Here is a 25,589-nt window from a genome sequence, read left to right on the forward strand (position 1 = left end):
TAACCAACAGCTCGTAGATACAGCGTGAGGAGGCTGTGCGGGTTGGCTAGACTACATGATGAGATCATTATGGATGATATTTCTATCGGTCAAATGGCAGCCAAGCATCGTTTATCGTGTCACCAGAATAAGACCCTCGGTATTTATTGTAAAGGAGCATCAAGATCACTGCGGAGTTTCACCACCCTGTGAAGTTCATCATCAAAAGTGATTTCATCTGTAGCCTAATAAACTTTTTCCCCGAGTCGGAAGTGGGAGGGCCAGACACCATATCATCGCGTGACTCCCAAGTTTACTTCGATATGATTATTATACTGAACAAAAATAAAGTTCATATAAGGAAATCGGTCAATTGAAATAAATTCATTAGACCTTAATCTATGGATTTCACATGACTAGGAATACAGATTATGCATCTGTTGGTCACAGATACCTTCAAAAGAAGGTAGGAGTGTGGATCAGAAAACCAGTCAGTATCTGGTGTGACCATTTGCCTCATGCAGCGCGACACATCTCCTTTGCATACAGTTGATCAGGCTGTTGATTGTGTCCTGTGGAATGTCGTCACGCTCCTCTTCAACGGCTGTGCGACGTTACTGGATATTGGGCGGGAACTGGAACAAGATGTCATACACGTCGATCCAGAGCATACCAAACATGCTCAATGGGTGACATGTCTGGTGTCTATGGAGGCCATAGAAGAACTGGGACATTTCCAGCTTCCAGGAATTGTGTACAGACCGAGACAGCTTGTTAAAATGTTATTGCTAGAAATGGGGATTCTGGTACTGTGTATGTATTCTGTGTGTGCGTGTATTCTGGGTCCTGAACTGTCCCATTTTGTGCGTGTGCAGGTCAGGTGATCGACGTGGAGAAGGGCATCAGCTGTGAGAACCTTCCCATCATCACACCAACAGGAGACGTTGTAGTGTCCAGCCTCAACATCAAGGTAACACAGACACACCTCGGGCCCCATCAACGCAGCTTAGCACACTAGATCTAAAGTTTAACCAGCTTCAAGTTAGCTTCACATTCCAGCTCAGGCTTCATCCGTACTACGACGGTGGATATTGGCTGCTCTGCCTGCGCGTGTATGTCACACGTGACATGGTCGAACGCAGATCTCTTCATTGAGACGATGCTGAAACATTAAGAGAGTCGGTGCCGCGGGCGAGTCGGTGCCGCGGGCGAGTCTGCTGAATTTGCAAGATATAAAATAGTGTTTTAGAAGTGTTGTCTTTATTTGGTTACCTGACGTCTTTGGTTACCTGACGTCTTTGGTTACCTGTCGTCTTTGGTTACCTGTCGTCGGCGCTGTCTTTTTCCCCATTCCTATCGATAAAATGTCAGTCATACAAGTTTTTTATTAACTTTCAAAGGCATCCTGTCGTTACTAAATGTGTAATGTGATAGGTATTATAATATTATTATAAACATTTTGATTTAATAAAATATTTTAATAAGCAACTGTCCCTAAACCTAATCTAGTCCTTTTAAAAACGTCCTATGTTGCATCTGATTGTTACGTTTTTATTCTAGTGGCAAAATGGACTACAGAGAGTAACTAGGATAATTCTGTTCAGTCAGTCATGTCTAAAAAAAACGAAGTTTGGAATCTTAGTCCGTCAAAACGACGACTAAATCAAGGTTGGGTTTTGATTTCGGCAATGCCCACTACAACAGGATTACCAGCTGCGTTTGATTTGTGTCGATCCACTAGCATGGCAGAAGACAGATGGTGAGGCGGCCGAGCGGGAACCTGATGCATGGGAGTAGTGAGCAGGCACGGGAAACGGAACACCGATCAGAAGGGGAATTTAGCAAAGTTGGGGGGGGCTAAACAGACCGACCAACAAATAACAAACACAGCCCAACTCTTCACATCGTAAAATATATGCTGTTTAGCAGATACTTTCTTTTTTTTTTTAATCCAAAACCATCTAACAGTACATTTTATAGTATATGATCTCTGGTGGGAATTGAACCTACAACCACTATGGGCCAATTTTCCCGGAATCACATGAAGCATATTCCTCCTTTCTTTCTGAAGGTGATTTCTAGTCCAGCTATCAGCATCCTTAATCTGTGGCTGGAGGACACATGCCATTTTTCAAGATCCCTGGTCCAACCAAGACGGCAACAGGGCAACAGGGGAACAATGTATCAGCCGTAACAACTTAGACATGGCAACAGGGGAACAATGTATCAGCCGTAACAACTTAGACATGGCAACAGGGGAACAATGTATCAGCCGTAACAACTTAGACATGGCAACAGGGGGACAATGTATCAGCCGTAACAACTTAGACATGGCAACAGGGGAACAATGTATCAGCCGTAACAACTTAGACACGGCAACAGGGGAACAATGTTTCAGCCATATCAGCCGTAACAACTTAGACACGGCAACAGGGGAACAATGTTTCAGCCATATCAGCCGTAACAACTTAGACATGGCAACAGGGGAACAATGTATCAGCCGTAACAACTTAGACATGGCAACAGGGGAACAATGTTTCAGCCATATCAGCCGTAACAACTTAGACACGGCAACAGGGGACAATGTATCAGCCGTAACAACTTAGACATGGCAACAGGGGAACAATGTATCAGCCGTAACAACTTAGACATGGCAACAGGGGGACAATGTTTCAGCCATATCAGCCGTAACAACTTAGACATGGCAACAGGGGGACAATGTTTCAGCCATATCAGCCGTAACAACTTAGACATGGCAACAGGGGGACAATGTTTCAGCCATATCAGCCGTAACAACTTAGACATGGCATGAAGACATTATAGACCTACACTACCAGTCAAAGGTTTGGACACACCTACTCAAGGATTTTTCTTAATTTTTTTCTTACTAGAGTGTGTAAAGCTGTCATCAAGGCAAAGGGTGGCTACTTTGAAAAATCTCAAATATAAAAATATACCAGCAGTAACTGTTTTTTTGGTTTACTACATGATTCCATATGTGTTATTTCATAGTTTTGATGTCTTCACTATTATTCTACAATGTAGAAAATAGTAAATCTAAATACCTTTTTGAATGAGTAGGTGTGTCCAAACTTTTGACTGGCATTAGTTACAGACGCATACCATCCTAACGACGATCAAGCAAAACTTTTTTTTTAAACTCCCATGGAAACGAGCATAGATATGTTATCGTGAAGAGTAGATATGTAAATCTGGACACGTTCTGTTCTAGATAGGGACTGCTGCTGCTGCCCCAGTTCCTCTGTGTCCTTGCCTGGCTTCTTGTCTGACACAGTGATAACAGCAGCTGCATACAAAACATTTATGTTCACTACCAAATGTCACCCTGTTCCCTATATATATATATATAGTGCACTGCTTTTAACCAGTACCCAATAAGGGCTCTGGTTTAAATGTAGTGCACTATGAAGGGAACAGGGGGGGACTGAGAGAACCTGGGGTTAGCTTGTTAGTATAAAAACCACATGGGATCATTGTGCTGAGAGAACCTGGGGTTAGCTTGTTAATATATAAACCACATGGGATCATTGTGCTGAGAGACTGAGAGAACCTGGGGTTAGCTTGTTAATATATAAACCACATGGGATCATTGTGCTGAGAGACTGAGAGAACCTGGGGTTAGCTTGTTAATATATAAACCACATGGGATCATTGTGCTGAGAGAACCTGGGGTTAGCTTGTTAGCTTGTTAGTATATAAACCACATGGGATCATTGTGCTGAGAGAACCTGGGGTTAGCTTGTTAATATATAAACCACATGGGATCATTGTGCTGAGAGACTGAGAGAACCTGGGGTTAGCTTGTTAGCTTGTTAGTATATAAACCACATGGGATCATTGTGCTGAGAGAACCTGGGGTTAGCTTGTTAGTATAAAAACCACATGGGATCATTGTGCTGAGAGACTGAGAGAACCTGGGGTTAGCTTGTTAGCTTGTTAGTATATAAACCACATGGGATCATTGTGCTGAGAGAACCTGGGGTTAGCTTGTTAATATATAAACCACATGGGATCATTGTGCTGAGAGAACCTGGGGTTAGCTTGTTAGCGTCACATATTTCAGTTGTTGAGCAACGTAATTCTTTGATCTTTAGCCAGTTTTTTTTTTAAAGCAGGTGTTGTGAGTCCCAAAGAGCACCCTATCCTCTCTCTAGTTCAGATCAAAGTTTATTTGTCACGTGCACCGAATACAACAGGTGTAGTAGACCTTACAGTGAAATGCTGAATACAACAGGTGTAGTAGACCTTACAGTGAAATGCTGAATACAACAGGTGTAGTAGACCTCACAGTGAAATGCTGAATACAACAGGTGTAGTAGACCTTACAGTGAAATGCTGAATACAACAGGTGTAGTAGACCTTACAGTGAAATGCTGAATACAACAGGTGTAGTAGACCTCACAGTGAAATGCTGAATACAACAGGTGTAGTAGACCTCACAGTGAAATGCTGAATACAACAGGTGTAGTAGACCTCACAGTGAAATGCTGAATACAACAGGTGTAGTAGACCTTACAGTGAAATGCTGAATACAACAGGTGTAGTAGACCTCACAGTGAAATGCTGAATACAACAGGTGTAGTAGACCTTGAGGTTATATACAATAGAGAGGCTATATACAGGAGAGGGGCTATATACAGGAGAGGGGCTATATACAGGAGAGGGGCTATATACAGGAGAGGGGCTATATACAGGAGAGGGGCTATATACAGGAGAGGGGCTATATACAGGAGAGGGGCTATATACAGGAGAGGGGCTATATACAGGAGAGGGGCTATATACAGGAGAGGGGCTATATACAGGAGAGGGGCTATATACAGGAGAGGGGCTATATACAGGAGAGGGGCTATATACAGGAGAGGGGCTATATACAGGAGAGGGGCGTATATACAGGAGAGGGGCGTTATACAGGAGAGGGGCGTTATACAGGAGAGGGGCGTTATACAGGAGAGGGGCTATATACACAGGAGAGGGGCGTTATACACAGGAGAGGGGCGTTATACACAGGAGAGGGGCGTTATACACAGGAGAGGGGCGTTATACACAGGAGAGGGGCGTTATACACAGGAGAGGGGCGTTATACACAGGAGAGGGGCGTTATACACAGGAGAGGGGCGTTATACACAGGAGAGGGGCGTTATACACAGGAGAGGGGCGTTATACACAGGAGAGGGGCGTTATACACAGGAGAGGGGCGTTATACACAGGAGCGGGGCGTTATACACAGGAGCGGGGCGTTATACACAGGAGCGGGGCGTTATACACAGGAGCGGGGCGTTATACACAGGAGCGGGGCGTTATACACAGGAGCGGGGCGTTATACACAGGAGCGGGGCGTTATACACAGGAGCGGGGCGTTATACACAGGAGCGGGCGTTATACACAGGAGCGGGCGTTATACACAGGAGCGGGGCGTTATACACAGGAGCGGGGCGTTATACACAGGAGCGAGGCGTTATACACAGGAGCGAGGCGTTATACACAGGAGCGAGGCGTTATACACAGGAGCGAGGCGTTATACACAGGAGCGAGGCGTTATACACAGGAGCGAGGCGTTATACACAGGAGCGAGGCGTTATACAGACACCGGTTAGTCAGGCTGATTGAGGTAGTATGTACATGTAGATATGGTTAAAGTGACTATGCATATATGATGAACAGAGAGTAGCAGCAGGTAGCCATTTGATTACCTGTTCAGGAGTCTTATGGCTGTTCCCTGTGGCTCAGTTGGTAGAGCATGGTGTTTGCAACGCCAGGGTTGTGGGTTCGATTCCCACGGGGGGCCAGTACAAAAAAATAAAAATGTATGAAATGTATGCATTCACTAGTGTAAGTCGCTCTGGATAAGAGCGTCTGCTAAATGACTAAAATGTAAATGTAAAACTGTTGAAGCCTTTTTGTCCTAGACTTGGTGCTCCGGTACCGCTTGCCGTGCAGTAGTAGAACAGTCTATGACTGGGGTAGCTGGGGTCTTTGACAATTTGTAGGGCCTTCCTCTGACACATTTACATTTTAGTCATTTGGCAGACGCTCTTATCCAGAGCGACTTACAGTAATGAATACATACATTTCATTTCATGAATTATTTTATTTTTGTACTGGCCCCCCGTGGGAATCGAACCCACAACCCTGGCGTTGCAAACACCATACTGAGCCACAGGGAAGGCACCACCTGGTGACGAGGTCCTGGATGGCAGGAAGCTTGGCCCCGGTGATGTACTGGGCTGTTCGCACTACCCTCTGCAGTGTCTTGCGGTCTGAGGCCGAGCAGTTGCCGTACCAGGCGGTGATGCAACCAGTCAGGATGCTCTCGATGGTGCAGCTGTAGAACCTTTTGAAGATCTCAGGACCCATGCCAAATCTTTTCAGTCTCCTGAGGCTTTGTCGTGCCCTCTGCACTACTTTTGACCAGGGTCCTATGGGACAAAAGTAGTGCAGGGATCCTGGTCTAATGTAGTGCACTATATAGAGGATAGGGTGCCATTTGGGACAGACTGCGTAGTAGGTAAGTTATTCCTACGTGGAAATTGAGGTCCTAGGAAACATCTATCCACTAGCTTCCTGGCTCGTCTCCTCTCCTGTATAATATACATGTAGAGGTCCTAGGAAACATCTCTCCACTAGCTTCCTGTCTCGTCTCCTCCTGTATAATATACATGTAGGGATTGCGCGGGTTGTTGTGGCCTCGTCTCCTGGGTGTGACGTAGACGACTGCATAAAATCCTGCCCCTGTAGAGGTTAAAGAGCAAAATGGCACCATTCTACAGCAGCCTCTCTCTCCAATGCATCAGAGCAATGGACTCACTCACTCTCATATCAAAACGTAGGGTGGAGGCCTCTCTCTCTCCAATGCATCAGAACGGAGGACTCAGTCACTCAGTCACTCACTCAGTCACTCACTCAGTCACTCACTCAGTCACTCACTCAGTCACTCACTCAGTCACTCACTCAGTCACTCACTCAGTCACTCACTCAGTCACTCACTCAGTCACTCAGTCACTCACTCAGTCACTCACTCAGTCACTCACTCACTCACTCAGTCACTCACTCACTCACTCACTCACTCACTCACTCACTCACTCACTCACTCACTCACTCACTCACTCACTCACTCACTCACTCACTCACTCACTCTCTCTCTCATATCAGAACGTAGGGTGGAGGCCTGTCTCTCTCCAATGCATCAGAACTATGGCATGTAGGACATTTGCATTTTTCTGTATAGTGTGTCTGTGAGAGAGAGCGAGTGGGGATCATGGTTTGCCCCAACACAGTAAGTCCCCTGTTTAAAGTATCCTTTCATGATCAATTCATGTTTCATCAGTGGCTAGTTCCACACTGTGATCTCCTCACACACAACAGTACCATAGCATGATCCTCTTTGTGAAACAATGTGCTGATTGTTTTGGCTAGCTACATTCCTGCTCCATGCGGAGTATCTGAGGTAGTAGGCTCTGTGGGAACCCTGGCTCTGATCATTGGGTACTCCCATAACTTACCCCATCTCTCTCACTTCTCTCCCGCTCTCTCTCACTTCTCTCCCGCTCTCTCTCACTTCTCCCGCTCTCTCTCACTTCTCCCGCTCTCTCTCACTTCTCCCTCTCTCTCTCACTCACCCCTCTCTCTCTCACTCACTTCTCCCTCTCTCTCTCTCACACTCACTTCTCCCTCTCACTCACTTCTCCCTCTCTCTCTCTCACACTCACTTCTCCCTCTCACTCACTTCTCCCTCTCTCTCTCTCACACTCCTCTCTCTCTCTCACTCACTTCTCCCTCTCTCACTCACTTCTCCCTCTCTCTCACACTCCTCCCTCTCTCTCTCTCCCTCTCTCTCTCACTCACTTCTCCCTCTCTCTCACACTCCTCCCTCTCTCTCTCTCCCTCTCTCTCTCACTCACTTCTCCCTCTCTCTCTCACACTTCTCCCTCTCTCTCTCTCTCACACTTCTCCCTCTCTCTCTCTCTCTCTCACTTCTCCCTCTCTCTCACTTCTCCCTCTCTCTCACACTCACTTCTCCCTCTCTCTCTCTCTCTCTCACACTCACTCTCTCTCTCACACTCACTCTCTCTCTCACACTCACTCTCTCTCTCACACTTCTCCCTCTCTCTCTCTCTCACACTTCTCCCTCTCTCTCTCTCTCACACTTCTCCCTCTCTCTCTCTCACTCACTCACTTCTCCCTCTCTCTCTCACTCACTTCTCCCTCTCTCTCTCTCTCACTTCTCCCTCTCTCACTCACTTCTCCCTCTCTCTCTCTCTCTCTCTCCCTATTTCCTCACCCCTTTTTCCTTTGTCCTTAATCTCTCTCTCTCTCTCCCCCCCAGGTGGAGGAAGGGATGCATCTGTTAATAACAGGTCCTAACGGCTGTGGGAAGAGCTCTCTGTTCAGGATCCTCAGTGGTCTGTGGCCAGTCTATGGAGGGGTGCTTTACAAACCACCACCCCAAAACATGTTCTACATACCTCAGAGGTTAGTGCACACACACACACACACCTCAGTGGTGTATTGCTAACACAAGTCTTCAGGTCTGGTGGGTGAGTGGGGACCCACTTTTTAGTTTTATTTTCCTGTGTATTTATTTTTGTGGCTGTGTACGGTATATGTTTTATCATTTGAAATGACGAATGTAAACGTCCTCTCACTGTCAACTGCGTTTTTATTTTCAGCCAACTTAACATGTGTAAATATTTGTATGAACATAAGATTCAACAACTGAGACATAAACTGAACAAGTTCCATAGACATGTGACTAACAGAAATTGAATAATGTGTCCCTGAACAAAGGGGGGGTCAAAATCAAAAGTAACAGTCAGTATCTGGTGTGGCCACCAGCTGCATTAAGTACTGCAGTGCATCTCCTCCTCGTGGACTGCACCAGATTTGCCTGTTCTTGCTGTGAGATGTTACCCCACTCTTCCACCAAGACACCTGCAAGTTCCCGGACATTTTTGGGGGGAATGGCCCTAGCCCTCACCCTCCGATCCAACAGGTTCCAGACGTGCTCAATGAGATTTGAGATCCGGGCTCTTCGCTGGCCATGGAAGAACACTGACATTCCTGTCTTGCAGGAAATCACGCACAGAACGAGTCCTGTCTGGTCCAGCGACGGTGGGTTTGTGCCCATAGGCGACGTTGTTGCTGGTGATGTCTGGTGAGGACCTGCCATACAACAGGCCTACAAGCCCTCAGTCCAGCCTCTCTCGGCCTATTGCGGACAGTCTGAGCACTGATGGAGGGATTGTGCTTTCCTGGTGTAACTCGGGCAGTTGTTGTTGCCATCCTGTACCTGTCCCGCAGGTGTGATGTTCGGATGTACCGATCCTGTGCAGGTGTTGTTACACGTGGTCTGCCACTGCGAGGACGATCAGCTGTCCGTCCTGTCTCCCTGTAGTGCTGTCTTAGGCATCTCACAGTACGGACATTGCAATTTATTGCCCTGGCCACATCTGCAGTCCTCATGCCTCCTTGCAGCATGCCTAAGGCACGTTCACACAGATGAGCAGGGACCCTGGGCATCTTTCCTTTGGTGTTTTTCAGAGTCAGTAGAAAGGCCTTTTTAGTGTCCTAAGTTTTCATAACTGTGACCTTAATTGCCTACCGTGTGTAAGCTGTTAGTATCTTAACGACAGTTCCACAGGTGCATGTTCATTAACTGTTTATGGTTCATTGAACAATCATGGGAAACAGTCTTTAACCCCTTTACAATGAAGATCTGTGAAGATATTTTGATTTTTACGAATTATCTTTGAAAGACAAAGTCTTGAAAAAGGGACGTTTCTTTTTTTGCTGAGTTTACTTGTAACCCCCCCCCCCCCCCAAAAAAAAGGTGTAAAAAAAAAATGAAAAGAACCTGACCAAGTAAATCGACTAGAAACGCTGCCGCCTCTGTGGAGGTCGTCGTCGTCGTCGGTTGCCGCCTCTGTGGAGGTCGTCGTCGTCGGCTGCTGCCTCTCTGGAGGTCGTCGTCGTCGGCTGCTGCCTCTCTGGAGGTCGTCGTCGTCGTCGGCTGCTGCCTCTCTGGAGGTCGTCGTCGTCGTCGGCTGCTGCCTCTCTGGAGGTCGTCGTCGTCGGCTGCTGCCTCTCTGGAGGTCGTCGTCGTCGGCTGCTGCCTCTCTGGAGGCCGTCGTCGTCGTCGGCTGCCTCCTCTGGAGGCCGTTTTCGTCGTCAATCAGGCCAACTACTTGTGTCGTCAGCGAGCTTGATGAGTAAGTTGGAACTGTGGGACTCCACTCAGTCGCGGCTATACAGAGAGGAGACTGAGGCCCCTGTGGTGGGGGGGGGGGGGGATGTTACCCATCTTCACCAGTTTGGGGGGGGGCCACAGACGCAAGGCTCACGGCCAGGAATCGGGTGGTTTTTGACCACAGACGCAAGGCTCACGGCCAGGAATCGGGTGGTTTTGACCACAGACGCAAGGCTCACGGCCAGGAATCGGGTGGTTTTGACCACAGACGCAAGGCTCACGGCCAGGAATCGGGTGGTTTTTGACCACAGACGCAAGGCTCACGGCCAGGAATCGGGTGGTTTTTGACCACAGACGCAAGGCTCACGGCCAGGAATCGGGTGGTTTTTGACCACAGACGCAAGGCTCACGGCCAGGAATCGGGTGGTTTTGACCACAGACGCAAGGCTCACGGCCAGGAATCGGGTGGTTTTTGACCACAGACGCAAGGCTCATGGCCAGGAATCGGGTGGTTTTTGACCACAGACGCAAGGCTCACGGCCAGGAATCGGGTGGTTTTTGACCACAGACGCAAGGCTCACGGCCAGGAATCGGGTGGTTTTTGACCACAGACGCAAGGCTCACGGCCAGGAATCGGGTGGTTTTTGAAATGTTGCTTGAAATATTTGATTCCATGTGCTTCTTGGTGGTTCAGATTTCAGGAAAAAATAACAGATTTTAAAATCATATGCCAAAAAAAATAATATCTGATTTTAACTGTCACTGTGAACAAGGCTTAACAGATCTGGCTGTGTGATATTTTTTTTTATTTTTATATAGTTGATCTTATATGTTTGTTTCGTGTTTGTCCATCAGGCCGTACATGTCAGTGGGGACCCTGCGAGACCAGTTGATTTACCCAGACACCGAGACAGAGATGGAGGACAGAGGGTTCACGGACCAGCAGCTAGAGGGGATCCTCGGAACCGTCAACCTGGTCTACATTCTGGAGAGGGAAGGAGGGTGGAGTGCAGAAAGCGACTGGAAGGACGTGTTGTCAGGAGGCGAGAAACAGAGGATTGGGATGGCACGGATGTTCTACCACAGGTACGTCACGACGACCTATACAATAAACTGTGTATTCCTCACCCAGGCGTGTGTAAGGATGGGGAACTAAAACCATTTATAATGAACTGTCGTCTCAACGTGATGAAGGAAATCTATTCCTATACCGTATCAGTGTTAGAGGTATGGAAACGGTATCTTTTGATTTCCTACTAATGTCGTGTGTGTTGTCTTGCCCAGGCCTAAGTATGCCCTGCTAGACGAGTGCACCAGCGCTGTCAGCATCGACGTGGAGGGGAAGATCTTCCAGGCTGCAAAGGATGCTGGGATAGCACTGCTTTCGATAACCCATCGACCCTCCCTCTGGTCAGCATGCTTATCAATCAACCAATTCATTTATATAGCCTTTTTTTCTTTACAGATTCTGTACGTGTGCATTTTATTCATTTAACAATTCATTCCTGAAGGAAACCTGTTTTTGTATGGGTACATAAATTTGAAATTTAGATTTTGTTTTCTGATCTAATCGATGTGCAAAAAAGAAAGTAAGACTTGAGTTTACACAGGCAGCCTAATTCTGATCTCTTTTTCACTAATTGGTCTTTTGACCAATCAGATCAGCTCTGAAAAATATGGATTGGGGTTGGAACTAAAATAATTCACCAATCGGTTTTGTTCTGAAGTAGAACCATTCTGTCCATTCTGTCCATACCATAACCCCACCATTGGGCACTGTTCCCAACGTTAACATCAGCAAACTGCTCGTCCACACGACAACGTACACGCCTTCTGCCATCTGTCCGGTACAGTTGAAACCGGGATTCATCCGTGAAGAGCTTCTCCAGCGTGCCAGTGGCCATCGAAGGTGAACCATTTGCCCACTGAAGTCGGTTACGACGCCGAACTGCAGTCAGGTCGAGACCCTGGTGAGGAAGACGAGCAACGCAGATGAGCTTCCCTGAGACGGTTCCTGACGGTTTGTGTAGAAATTCTTTAGTTGTGCAAAACCCCACAGTTTCATCCACTGTCTGGGGTGGCTGGTCTCAGACGATCCCCGCAGGTGAAGAAGCCGGAAGTAGAGGTCCTGGGCTGGTGTGGTTGTAAGGCCGGTTGGACCTACTGCCAAATTCTCTAAAACGATGTTAAGATGCGGCTTATTGTATTAAATTCAAAGGAAAAATGCTCCCTAAAAGGGATGTACATTTCTGACCTTTTTTATTTCAGCTCATGAAACATGGGAGCAACACTTTACATGTAGCATTTTATATATAAAACAATTTTTTTGATAAATTTACATCAATATACGTTTTTTTAACATTTAGCTGGACATTAAATTTACTTAGAGCAGCTTGCTGTGGAGCGGGTGAGTGATTTTTTTTTTTTTTAAATCTGTATAGGAAAGACGTTAAGAGCAAGTTTTTGTATTTTGACGTAACAGCAGGGTTTTTATCATAATGGAAGCCAAGTGCGGCGCACACTGATCTGCCAATCGATGTGGGGGACGTGAGATGCAACTGAAATGAAGGGCGAGAGGATTGAGACGACTTGACTTGGAAGAGCTGGGTATCTTACTAGGAGATGCATTATCTGAATTAGAACCACAGAATTATACCTGCGGAGGAACTTCGAATGTCTTTGAACTTATGAGTTGGTTTAACGTTGGACCAGAGCAAATGTTAACTAGCTAGCGAACAAGCTTGTGTGTGCAGCGCAGCAATATAATTAAAAAAAACGCCTTTTAAAAAAAAAAAATTTGTTCATAAAAACAGTGGTAACTGTAGTAGCATTGGAAAAAGTAAATCTATTCTCCTAATTAAACATGTCTCTCTGATTTCCTCTTGTAATGTCAGCAGTAACGTGGTTGAGGGGCAGGTAGCCTACACACACCCACTGGCGAAGATTTCCAGCTGGCAGGCAGACGTTGGAATACGTTTGAGTGATAGTGTGAGGGTTTTGTTGCTATTTTTTTTATTTTTTATTTTTTATTTTTTTTAACTTTTTTATTGTTTATTTTTTTTGTGGCACTGGAAAAAATGTTATTAACCGGTTCTCATGCTTTTAATTTTTTTAATTTTTTTAAATAACGGTTCTGTTCCAGAACGGTATGTCTCTGTTTCTGTTTGGATTCTGTTCCTCAAATGTTATTTTTTGAACCAATTCCAACCCTTGGTCAAAAGACCATTAGTGGAGAAAACAAAAGAGACGTATATACATTAGGAAGCAAATGGAAGCAAATGAAACGGGACCCCCTTTTTTTTTGTGACTAATGAATACACCCCAGAATTGAGCTTCCTGTGTAAATGCAGCCTTTGAGAAACCCCTGGTTGTAGATGAGTAGTTATATGAATCCTCCAGTAGGGGGCAGTGGTGCTCAGAGTTCAGACTCTGTCTGTCACTGCTGTGTCTTGTAGAGTAGAGGCCAGGCTGGAACAACCCATACCCCTAGTCACTTCATATGGAGTAGAGGCCAGGCTGGAACAACCCATACCCCTAGTCACTTCATATGGAGTAGACGCAAGGCCAGGCAGGAACAACCCATAGCCCTAGTCACTTCATATGGAGTAGAGGCCAGGCCAGGCTGGAACAACCCATACCCCTAGTCACTTCATATGGAGTAGAGGCCAGGCTGGAACAACCCATACCCCTAGTCACTTCATATGGAGTAGAGTAGAGGCCAGGCCAGGCTGGAACAACCCATACCCCTAGTCACTTCATATGGAGTAGAGGCCAGGCCAGGCAGGAACAACCCATAGCCCTAGTCACTTCATATGGAGTAGAGGCCAGGCTGGAACAACCCATACCCCTAGTCACTTCATATGGAGTAGAGGCCAGGCTGGAACAACCCATACCCCTAGTCACTTCATATGGAGTAGAGACCAGGCTGGAACAACCCATAGCCCTAGTCACTTCATATGGAGTAGAGGCCAGGCTGGAACAACCCATACCCCTAGTCACTTCATATGGAGTAGAGGCCAGGCCAGGCTGGAACAACCCATACCCCTAGTCACTTCATATGGAGTAGAGGCCAGGCTGGAACAACCCATACCCCTAGTCACTTCATATGGAGTAGAGGCCAGGCTGGAACAACCCATACCCCTAGTCACTTCATATGGAGTAGAGACCAGGCTGGAACAACCCATAGCCCTAGTCACTTCATATGGAGTAGAGGCCAGGCTGGAACAACCCATACCCCTAGTCACTTCATATGGAGTAGAGGCCAGGCCAGGCTGGAACAACCCATACCCCTAGTCACTTCATATGGAGTAGAGGCCAGGCCAGGCAGGAACAACCCATACCCCTAGTCACTTCATATGGAGTAGAGGCCAGGCTGGAACAACCCATACCCCTAGTCACTTCATATGGAGTAGAGGCCAGGCTGGAACAACCCATACCCCTAGTCACTTCATATGGAGGTCTTAAAGGATCAGTTCATATGTTTTAAATAATGAATCATTTCCCCGCACAGCTCCTATACCAATAGTGAATCATTTTCCCCGTACAGCTCCCTATACCAATAGTGAATCATTTCCCCGCACAGCTCCTATACCAATAGTGAATCATTTCCCCGTATAGCTCCCTATACTATCTCCGCACCGATCTCTCTGGATAACGGTGATCCATTTGATTTTAATACAATGTTAGTCAATCTCAAACACGCAGCTTTCCTTCCTTCCCATTACAGGAAGTACCACACCCACCTGCTTCAGTTTGACGGCGAGGGTGGCTGGCGGTTCGAGAAGCTGGACGCCTCCACACGGGTCTCTCTCCAGGATGAGAAACAGAAGCTGGAGTCCCAGCTCTCTGGGATACCCAAGATGCAACAGCGCCTGTCGGATCTCTGCCGCATGCTGGGGGAGGACGCCACCATGTCAGGAAGCGGGGGGGGGGAGGAAGCAGGGGAGGAGGAGAAACGGAAGGAGGAGAAGGAGGAGTGACGAACAAGGACAATAGAAGGATGATGATCGTGTGGATGGATGGATGGATGGATGGGAATGAAGGAACTTTAAGCCCTGTGGTATTTGTCCCCTAGACGAGGTGTAGCTCTACTCGTATTGTTACTAATAGGTTCCAGTCCTTTCAGATCCTCTGGGCTGCTCAGGCCATAGGGTCGAGGTCCAAGAGGCTGGGTCTTCTAGTGTATAATGTGGTTCTGGACATCCAACCACTCAGATGTGGCTGTTAAAGTGGAAAAGAAAACTGAGCAGCAGTGTGGAAGTAGACTCTAGGGGGGAGGGTGGTAGTGTAGTGGGAGGAGGAAGTAGACTCTAGGGGGGAGGGTGGTAGTGGGAGGAGGAAGTAGACTCTAAGGGAGAGTGGGCGGGTGGTAGTGGGAGGAGGAAGTAGACTCTAGGGGAGAGTGGGAGGGTGGTAGTGGGAGGAGGAAGTAGACTCTAGGGGGGGAGGGTGGTAGTGGGAGGAGGAAGTAGACTCTAGGGGGGAGTGGGAGGGTGGTAGTGGGAGGAGGAAGTAGACTCTAGGGGGGAGTGGGAGGGTGGTAGTGGGAGGAGGAAGTAGACTCTAGGGGGGAGTGGGAGGGTGGTAGTGGGAGGAGGAAGTAGACTCTAGGGGGGAGGGTGGTAGTGGGAGGAGGAAGTAGACTCTAGGGGGGAGTGGGAGGGTGGTAGTGTAGTGGGAGGAGGAAGTAGACTCTAGGGGAGAGTGGGAGGGTGGTAGTGGGAGGAGGAAGTAGACTCTAGGGGGAGTGGGAGGGTGGTAGTGGGAGGAGGAAGTAGACTCTAGGGGGGAGGGTGGTAGTGGGAGGAGGAAGTAGACTCTAGGGGGGAGGGTGGTAGTGGGAGGAGGAAGTAGACTCTAGGGGGAGGGTGGTAGTGGGAGGAGGAAGTAGACTCTAGGGGAGAGGGTGGTAGTGGGAGGAGGAAGTAGACTCTAGGGGGGAGGGTGGTAGTGGGAGGAGGAAGTAGACTCTAGGGGAGAGTGGGAGGGTGGTAGTGGGAGGAGGAAGTAGACTCTAGGGGAGAGGGTGGTAGTGGGAGGAGGAAGTAGACTCTAGGGGGGAGGGTGGTAGTGGGAGGAGGAAGTAGACTCTAGGGGGGAGGGTGGTAGTGGGAGGAGGAAGTAGACTCTAGGGGAGAGTGGGAGGGTGGTAGTGGGAGGAGGAAGTAGACTCTAGGGGAGAGTGGGAGGGTGGTAGTGGGAGGAGGAAGTAGACTCTAGGGGAGGGTGGGAGGGTGGTAGTGGGAGGAGGAAGTAGACTCTAGGGGGGAGGGTGGTAGTGTAGTGGGAGGAGGAAGTAGACTCTAGGGGAGGGTGGTAGTGGGAGGAGGAAGTAGACTCTAGGGGTGAGTGGGCGGGTGGTAGTGGGAGGAGGAAGAAGACTCTAGGGGAGAGTGAGGTAGTGGGAGGAGGAAGTAGACTCTAGGGGGGAGGGTGGTAGTGGGAGGAGGAAGTAGACTCTAGGGGAGGGTGGGAGGGTGGTAGTGGGAGGAGGAAGTAGACTCTAGGGGTGAGGGTGGTAGTGTAGTGGGAGGAGGAAGTAGACTCTAGGGGAGAGTGGGAGGGTGGTAGTGGGAGGAGGAAGTAGACTCTAGGGGTGAGGGTGGTAGTGTAGTGGGAGGAGGAAGTAGACTCTAGGGGAGAGTGGGAGGGTGGTAGTGGGAGGAGGAAGTAGACTCTAGGGGAGGGTGGGAGGGTGGTAGTGGGAGGAGGAAGTAGACTCTAGGGGAGGGTGGGAGGGTGGTAGTGGGAGGAGGAAGTAGACTCTAGGGGGGAGGGTGGTAGTGTAGTGGGAGGAGGAAGTAGACTCTAGGGGAGGGTGGTAGTGGGAGGAGGAAGTAGACTCTAGGGGTGAGTGGGCGGGTGGTAGTGGGAGGAGGAAGTAGACTCTAGGGGAGAGTGTGGTAGTGGGAGGAGGAAGTAGACTCTAGGGGGGAGGGTGGTAGTGGGAGGAGGAAGTAGACTCTAGGGGAGGGTGGGAGGGTGGTAGTGGGAGGAGGAAGTAGACTCTAGGGGTGAGGGTGGTAGTGTAGTGGGAGGAGGAAGTAGACTCTAGGGGAGGGTGGGAGGGTGGTAGTGGGAGGAGGAAGTAGACTCTAGGGGAGGGTGGTAGTGGGAGGAGGAAGTAGACTCTAGGGGAGGGTGGGAGGGTGGTAGTGGGAGGAGGAAGTAGACTCTAGGGGTGAGGGTGGTAGTGTAGTGGGAGGAGGAAGTAGACTCTAGGGGAGAGGGTGGTAGTGGGAGGAGGAAGTAGACTCTAGGGGAGAGGGTGGTAGTGGGAGGAGGAAGTAGACTCTAGGGGAGGGTGGGAGGGTGGTAGTGGGAGGAGGAAGTAGACTCTAGGGGTGAGGGTGGTAGTGTAGTGGGAGGAGGAAGTAGACTCTAGGGGAGGGTGGGAGGGTGGTAGTGGGAGGAGGAAGTAGACTCTAGGGGAGGGTGGTAGTGGGAGGAGGAAGTAGACTCTAGGGGAGGGTGGGAGGGTGGTAGTGGGAGGAGGAAGTAGACTCTAGGGGTGAGGGTGGTAGTGTAGTGGGAGGAGGAAGTAGACTCTAGGGGAGAGGGTGGTAGTGGGAGGAGGAAGTAGACTCTAGGGGAGAGGGTGGTAGTGGGAGGAGGAAGTAGACTCTAGGGGAGGGTGGGAGGGTGGTAGTGGGAGGAGGAAGTAGACTCTAGGGGAGGGTGGTAGTGGGAGGAGGAAGTAGACTCTAGGGGAGAGTGTGAGGGTGGTAGTGGGAGGAGGAAGTAGACTCTAGGGGGGAGGGTGGTAGTGGGAGGAGGAAGTAGACTCTAGGGGAGGGTGGGAGGGTGGTAGTGGGAGGAGGAAGTAGACTCTAGGGGGGAGGGTGGTAGTGGGAGGAGGAAGTAGACTCTAGGGGAGAGTGGGAGGGTGGTAGTGTAGTGGGAGGAGGAAGTAGACTCTAGGGGAGGGTGGTAGTGGGAGGAGGAAGTAGACTCTAGGGGAGAGTGTGAGGGTGGTAGTGGGAGGAGGAAGTAGACAACTGCAAGTGCCAACTCCGCCGCCGCGCTCTCCCCTCCGTCTACCTACCGGCCGCGCTCTCCCCTCCGTCTACCTACCGGCCGCGCTCTCCCCTCCGTCTACCTACCGGCCGCGCTCTCCCCTCCGTCTACCTACCGGCCGCGCTCTCCCCTCCGTCTACCTACCGGCCGCGCTCGCTCTCCCCTCCGTCTACCTACCGGCCGCGCTCGCTCTCCCCTCCGTCTACCTACCGGCCGCGCTCGCTCTCCCCTCCGTCTACCTACCGGCCGCGCTCGCTCTCCCCTCCGTCTACCTACCGGCCGCGCTCGCTCTCCCCTCCGTCTATGCATGCCAAATATCACCCTATTCCCTATATAGTGCACTACTTTTGACCAGGGCCCCTAGGGAATAGGGGGGGGGGGCATTTGGGACAGAACCTCGGTAGGAGAGGAGACTGACCTCTTCAGAACCATCTGCTCTACTGAATTACAATTTCAACAAATTACATTTATTTTATAGAGTTTGACACCAATATATTTCTGAATAGCGGAGAGATACTTTGAGGTTTCTTATGATGAATGTAACAATCTATATTTTATTACAGTCTGTGCTGTATGTAGACAATTGATACAAAGGTAATAACCTTTTATTTTAATATAGATTGATTTATTAAATTATTTTTTTTGTAGAGTATAGATGTTAACTTTTGAAACTGTCATATAGCTTACACCAGGTGTTTTCATTCTGCCAATTATATTGCAAAATGTTCATTTTTTTATTTATTTTTTTAAAGCAAAGAAAAGAGGTCGAGATTTCTCAGAATTTTTCCCAATGAACTCCAAACAGTTGCAAAACGTTCTGTTGTGCAACAGAATTGGCAGCATGAATACACCCCCAGGGCTAGCCCTGGTCCCGGAGGGCCATGAATACACCCCCAGGGCTAGCCCTGGTCCCGGAGGGCCATGAATACACCCCCAGGGCTAGCCCTGGTCCCGGAGGGCCAAAAGCACTTATTTAACTGACCTGGAAGACCAGGTGCGTTGAATTTAGGCGAAATCACAGAACTGATCCATTCGCTCAGTTGGTCTGGTGAGGTGTCTAGTTGGAACAAAATGCTACAGTACTCCAGGAGCAGGGTTGCCTACACACCCCTCTGCCAATTATTTAGCTATTTGTAAATTATATTGAATTGAGATTATTAGTCGATTTATCTAATGTAATCTGAAGATTGTAGCCTGTCACATTTGTGCCTTAAGTGCCCTTAACCTAAATGATTATTGGTTTACTTAAATGTTTTACCACTATTAATGATAGAATATTGACACATATCTAGGCTTTCAAAGAAGGGCCAAAGATTTATAAAAATATTATTATTTTTTTTTAATTAAATTTTGTTTTAATTTCCATTTCATCTGTAAATTATTGTGTGGTCTTCTGATTTCATCTCTTCAATTTGTTGGAAAGAGAAGAGCGCCAATATCTAATCAGGATGGTTTCTGGGTAGGAAAAAATGTATTTAGCTCGATCAACCATTGGCTAAGCCCTCAGCAGCTGGACAGAAGGCCCCTGCCGTTTAACTCATAGACCCATTTCTGTGTTTGGAAACATCGCTGCATGAGGCTGCAGTGCACAAGGTGGTGTCAGGACAAAGGAGGTCCAATGGAGCGGCAGCAAATAAAGCCTTTATTTACATGTTGTTTATGAGTGCATGTCACAGTACTATTGAATTATAATTTGGATGTCCAGTTTAATGTTTTTATCGTCGCAAATCAACTGCATTTATACTTTTAAAAAAAAACGAAAAAAACTGTCCACCTTCAGCCAGTAAATTGGCTCTCTGACTAGCTTTTGCTACAACTGCTGCATCCAAAAATAGTTATTTTGTAAAGATCACAACGAAATATAATCTTAGCGACTGTCCAAGCAAGAATCAAATCATCATTGTAAAGTGTATGAGAAACAAAAAAAATATTTAGTTTTAACGTGGGGGAGAAAAATATATAGACATGTCTAACTGTCGCCAAGAGTCTTGCGCATCTGCCTGACGTGTGTGTTGGAAAAGTGTCTATTAGAGCACAATTTAGGCCGTGGAATGAAACAATCACTTTTTGACATGCACGGGTAGGAGGACTCAGTTGGTAGAGCATGGTGTTTGCAACGCCAGGGTTGTGGGTTCGATTCCCACGGGGGACCAGTACGGGGAGAAAAAACAAATGTATGAATTCACTACTGTAAGTCGCTCTGGATAAGTGTGTCTGCTAAATGACTAAAATGTAAAATGAGGACTGTTTCAAAAAAAAAAAGAGACTAATGGCACTTTAAAAAAATATATATTTTAACAGATTATTGCATTTTAAGCTTCAGATCACTTTTTGATCAGATCAAATGATTGACATAAAGAGGCGTTGTGTTGAACACTGCGATGTTTAACAGTGAGAACGGCAGAATGGTGAACTTACTAAATGAAATGAGAGGTTGACTGTGTGATATTAGGTTGCTTCTTGTGTAAATATTTTCTGTCTGGATTTGAATGATTTGTAAAACAAACAATCTGTCGGTCATTCAGGCAGAGAACTAAAATTTATAGAAACACCATTCAACTGATGTCTAAAATGGACTCGGAGTGATAAAATACAGTATATATTTTTAATGAGGAAGTAATAGCTGATTTTGTTCATATCATTTTGGAAATTAAATGGTTGTGCTTTTGTATAGGATTGATTTCATGTGGGCTACTGGAGTGAACGGGATGCTTATTCTGTAACATTTATCGGATGCTGTGTGTGACTGCTGTCTCAGCTTTTTGTCTGTGTTTGACCAAAACTGGCTCTCCTTCATCGACCATTGAAGTGCACAGGTATTACAGCCAGGGGCGGAAATCCCGGGGGGGACACGACCCCCCCCCCATCCTGGGAAAAATATGATTTGTCCCCCCCCAATATATCACTGAAACATAACTATGTAATTTAAATAATATTAATAATACGCAATGAAAGCAATTGTGCTGATTATAGACACTTAATAGCTCGTTTTTAAGTTTCAAAAGATTGCGACCCCCCCCCACCCTTTGCCTCACAATGGTTTGATCCACTGCCAGTTCCTTAGCTTGCTAGGTAACAGAGAGGTTGTATCTACTGTCTGAAAGGCACTCAATGCACGTAACTGACGTGAGGTTAATCCAGTCAATCGCGCACACACACTAGCTGAATATGCAGAGCTAGCGCGCAAATATTAACTATTAAGCTAGCTAGTACCTATTCCATTTATGTGGCGTCGTCAAAGATGGAATCTTTGCTATCGTCAATTTATTCCAAGATCAGCATGCATGTAAGTTAGTGCTTCAAAGTACCTGTGATAAGGTTAGCGATAAACTGAACAGAACTACACTCTTCTATCATTTGTTTTAAATATATTTAATGGTCTCGTTGCAAAAGCTAAATTGTCGCAAGGGAACTTTTATTTATATATTTTATTTCACTTTTATTTAACCCGGGTAGCAAAGATTATAGCAAACACCACTGAATTGGTGCTCGCTAGCTTTGCAAATTCAGCTATTGTTAGAAGCCAGCCAATATGAAACAAACGATTAAAATTACAAAAGGTTGCAGCATATGTTGTGTAAATGGTGAACTCATACAGCTGTCAACTCTTGTCACTGCAATCCGTTTCACATTTGCTAGCTACCTTTTTAGATAGAAGCCCAAATAGAATGATAGAAGATAAGATGATAGAAGCCCATCTCCTACTGTAAATAACCTACACACTGTGTGTAGCCAGCCAGCCAGGTAGAAAAATGGCAGAAAAATAAAAGACGGACATCAGAGTATTTTTCAGTACACCAAAACGCATAGTAAGAACCCTAGTAGCCTAATATCTCAAAGACTAGTTGATAAAATGTTCATAAGAAAGAAATGAAATTCTAATGGAAATGTTTCACAATGATGTCATTAGGCAGAGCAGGCAACAGATGGCACACAGACAGCAGAGTTGGGGACAGATATGCAGGGACAGACTGGCAGAGACAGGGAGTCTCAGGTAAGTTTGTTGAGTCTTTGTTTGGCAACATTATGAAAGGTTCTCAATTTTTTTTAACTTGTAAAATAGGAACATAATTGGAAAATGCCATGGATACCCCCACTCTCAACTTAAACTGGTGACTGAACTAAGATTTGTTAAAGGCAATGGTATTGCTGTTGTGATTAGTTGTGTAGTTTTGGGTACCGGTAGTTAGGAGTACGGCAAACACCTTATTTCTTTGGTTCCTCAGCCTACGTTTAATATGGTAAATGTATATTATGTGTTACAGCACTACTTTTGGTGTCCCCCTCAGGAATTGCTCTTGAGAAAATGTAATGTAATTGTCCCCTCCAAAGTTGATATCAGATTTTCGCCTGATTACAGCCGCTGTCCTGTTTTTAATCAGCCCAGTAGGCATTGTCCATTATGCATTTTATATATAGATGGGTACATTTTTAAATATGAAAAGATCAAATGAACTAAACTCATGTTTGTCATTTAAAAAAAAAAAATGTAATAATTTTTCTGTCCATTTCTATTCATCTAGTTACTCAGCTTCTAGAAAGATGATATACTTTTGGCTTATATTGCCTACAAACCATGCTTGGTTCTGTCTGACCATTTTTGAATCAGTTTCTCACGGTCTATTCCAGAAATATCCGATTTTGAGCGTTTACCTGTATCCCAGACGAGAGTAGTAACATTTTAAGTTGGTGTTAAAATATTTAGTTTACAAACCCGATAAAAGAAAAGTCTTACTAGAATGAAAGTACTTCCCATTTTAGACACCATACATTCGCTTTGAAGAAGCGACGTTTCCTTTTTACGTCCCTGTCCTCTACGACGTGTTGCATTTCCGACCGACCGCAACTTTCCAGTCCGACGACAGCCGCTCCTCTGCGGCAGAGAGAAGCACCAAGCTACCCTGTTTCTGGGTGGAGGTTGGGGTGGACCTTGAGTCATTCCTCCGGTGTAAATACTACAACGTTGATTTATCTGTGAGCGCGTTTTTATTCCCCAAAACGTTGGATAAAACCGAAGCGCACCGTGAATCACCGAGAGGTAAGTTCACTACTTCTGAACTTGTGAGTTGGTTGGAAAACTACATTGCTAATGTTAGCTACCTGTAGCATGGCTGCTGATGTTAAAACCATGTTAAATAGTTAACCTATTGAAAGGAAGCCTGTTGGCTGTCGTATGGATGTGTTTGGACGGACGTATTTCGTGGAGTATGAAATCTTATGTAAACGCTACTATCCCGCTCACAAATACTTTGTACGCATTCCTCTGCGGACGGACGGAGACGGACTGACGGACGGACGGACTAGGTGTTTTCCCCGAGGCAGATCGGTACTTGTACGTCAAACTGCCTGTTTCAACTGAAATAACGTAACTAGAATTAAAGAGCAGAAGTTGTGCTGTGTTTGTAAGTGAACGACCTGTAGTTAACGCAACAGATCTGGTTATAGCGACCGTCTGGTTGAAAGAGAACTTTGTGGAGAATGTCATCCGTCTTTTATTTTCAACACCTGTCCATGTTGTAGTACAGCTAGAGTTACTGCTATGTCTGGTGCACAGGGGGACAACACCAATACACTTCAGTTGTTCAGAGTATATTTTTAAACGCTTTGGATCTGTACATGTATATATTTTATAGATGAGGTGTAAACTCAAAGAGAGCTCGCTGTACATGAAATTAGCCGCATTCATTGAGGTTTGTTTGGATCCACAGCAACCAGTCTGTCGTACCACTGTCTCCAACTCACATGTTACCTGGGTGAGATGTTCTATGTTTTCCTGCTGTCGTCATTGTCAACAGATCTAGATGTGGAAGAGACACAGGTCAAGTTTGGTTACACTTTAGGTTGGAGTCATTAACTCGTTTTTCAACCACTCCACACATTTCTTGTTAACAAACTATAGTTTTGGCAAGTCAGTTAGGACATCTAGTTTGTGCATGACACAAGTAATTTTTCTAACAATTGTTTACAGACAGATTATTTCACTTATAATTCACTATCACAATTTCAGTGGGTCAGAAGTTTACATACACTAAGTTGACTGTGCCTTTAAACAGCTTGGAAAATTCCAGAGAATTATGTCATGGCTTTAGAAGCTTCTGATAGGCTAATTGACCTCATTTGAGTCAATTGGAGGTGTACATGTGGATGTATTTCAAGGCCTACCTTTAAACTCATTGCCTCTTTGCTTGACATCATGGGAAAATCAAAAGAAATCAGCCAAAACCTCTGTCAGCCAAAAGAACTGTTTGGCCATAATGACCATCGTTATGTTTGTAGGAAAAAGGGGGAGGCTTGCAAGCCAAAGAACACCATCCCAACCGTGAAGCACGGGGGTGGCAGCATCATGTTGTGTGGGGGCTTTGCTGCAGGAGGGACTGGTGCACTGCACAAAATAGATGGCATCACGAGGAAGGAAAATTGTGGATATATTGAAGCAACATTTCAAGACATCAGTCAGGAAGTTAAAGCTTGGTCGCAAATGGGTCTTCCAAATGGACAATGGCCCCAAGCATACTTACAAAGTTGTTGCAAAATGGCTTAAGGACAGTAAAGTCAAGGTATTGGACTGGCCATCACAAAGCCCTGACCTCAATCCTGTAGAACATTTGTGGGCAGAACTGAAAAAGCGTGTGCGAGCAAGGAGGCCTACAAACCTGACTCAGTTACACCAGCTCTGTCAGGAGGAATGGGCCAAAATTCACCCAACTTATTGTGGGAAGCTTGTGGAAGGCTACCCGAAATGTTTGACCCAAGTTAAACAATTTAAAGGCAATGCTACCAAATAATAATTGAGTGTATGTAAACTTCTGACCCACTGGGAATGTGATGAAAGAAAGAAATAAAAGCTGAAATAAAATAATTCTCTACTATTATTCTGACATTTCACATTCTTAAAATAAAGTGGTGATCCTAACTGACCTACGACAGGTAATAATACTTGGATTAAATGTCAGGAATTGTGAAACGGAGTGTAAATGTACTTGGCGAAGGTGTATGTAGACTAATGACTTCAACTGTATGATGGGTTTGACGAGTGGAAGAGAGATGATAGGTTTGACATGTGGAAGTCGCTCTGGATAAGAGCGTCTGCTAAATGACTTAAATGTAATGTAAATGGAAGAGAGATGATGGGTTTGACATGTGGAAGTCGCTCTGGATAAGAGCGTCTGCTAAATGACTTAAATGTAATTTAAATGGAAGAGAGATGATGGGTTTGACATGTGGAAGAGATGATGGGTTTGAAATGGGCCCCCGTTCATCCTGCTTTAGGATAGGTGTTGTGCCATTTCCTTTTACATTCCCGTAGTGTCTCTCCGGCTTTTCCTCCTGCTGCTGTTTTTTGGGCCAGGGGTATAAACTGTCAACCTAACATATACCCTCCTCTCTTCCC

The 25,589-nt window shown here is 46.5% G+C and overlaps 1 protein-coding gene across 1 annotated transcript in view; it reads left to right on the plus strand.

Annotated features, from left to right (window-relative positions):
- abcd1 (ATP-binding cassette, sub-family D (ALD), member 1) overlaps positions 1-15,516 on the plus strand; it is a 34,723-nt gene extending 19,207 nt beyond the window's left edge. Inside the window, exons 8-12 of the mRNA XM_045696557.1 lie at positions 855-949; positions 8,324-8,469; positions 11,039-11,269; positions 11,468-11,593; positions 14,910-15,516. Coding sequence (XP_045552513.1) covers positions 855-949; positions 8,324-8,469; positions 11,039-11,269; positions 11,468-11,593; positions 14,910-15,162 — 851 coding nt within the window. The 3' untranslated portion in view covers positions 15,163-15,516. The remainder of the gene's footprint in view (positions 1-854; positions 950-8,323; positions 8,470-11,038; positions 11,270-11,467; positions 11,594-14,909) is intronic.
- The last annotated feature ends 10,073 nt before the right edge of the window (positions 15,517-25,589 follow it).

This window comes from Salmo salar, chromosome ssa15, assembly GCF_905237065.1.
Source record: "Salmo salar chromosome ssa15, Ssal_v3.1, whole genome shotgun sequence".
Lineage (NCBI taxonomy): Eukaryota > Metazoa > Chordata > Actinopteri > Salmoniformes > Salmonidae > Salmo > Salmo salar.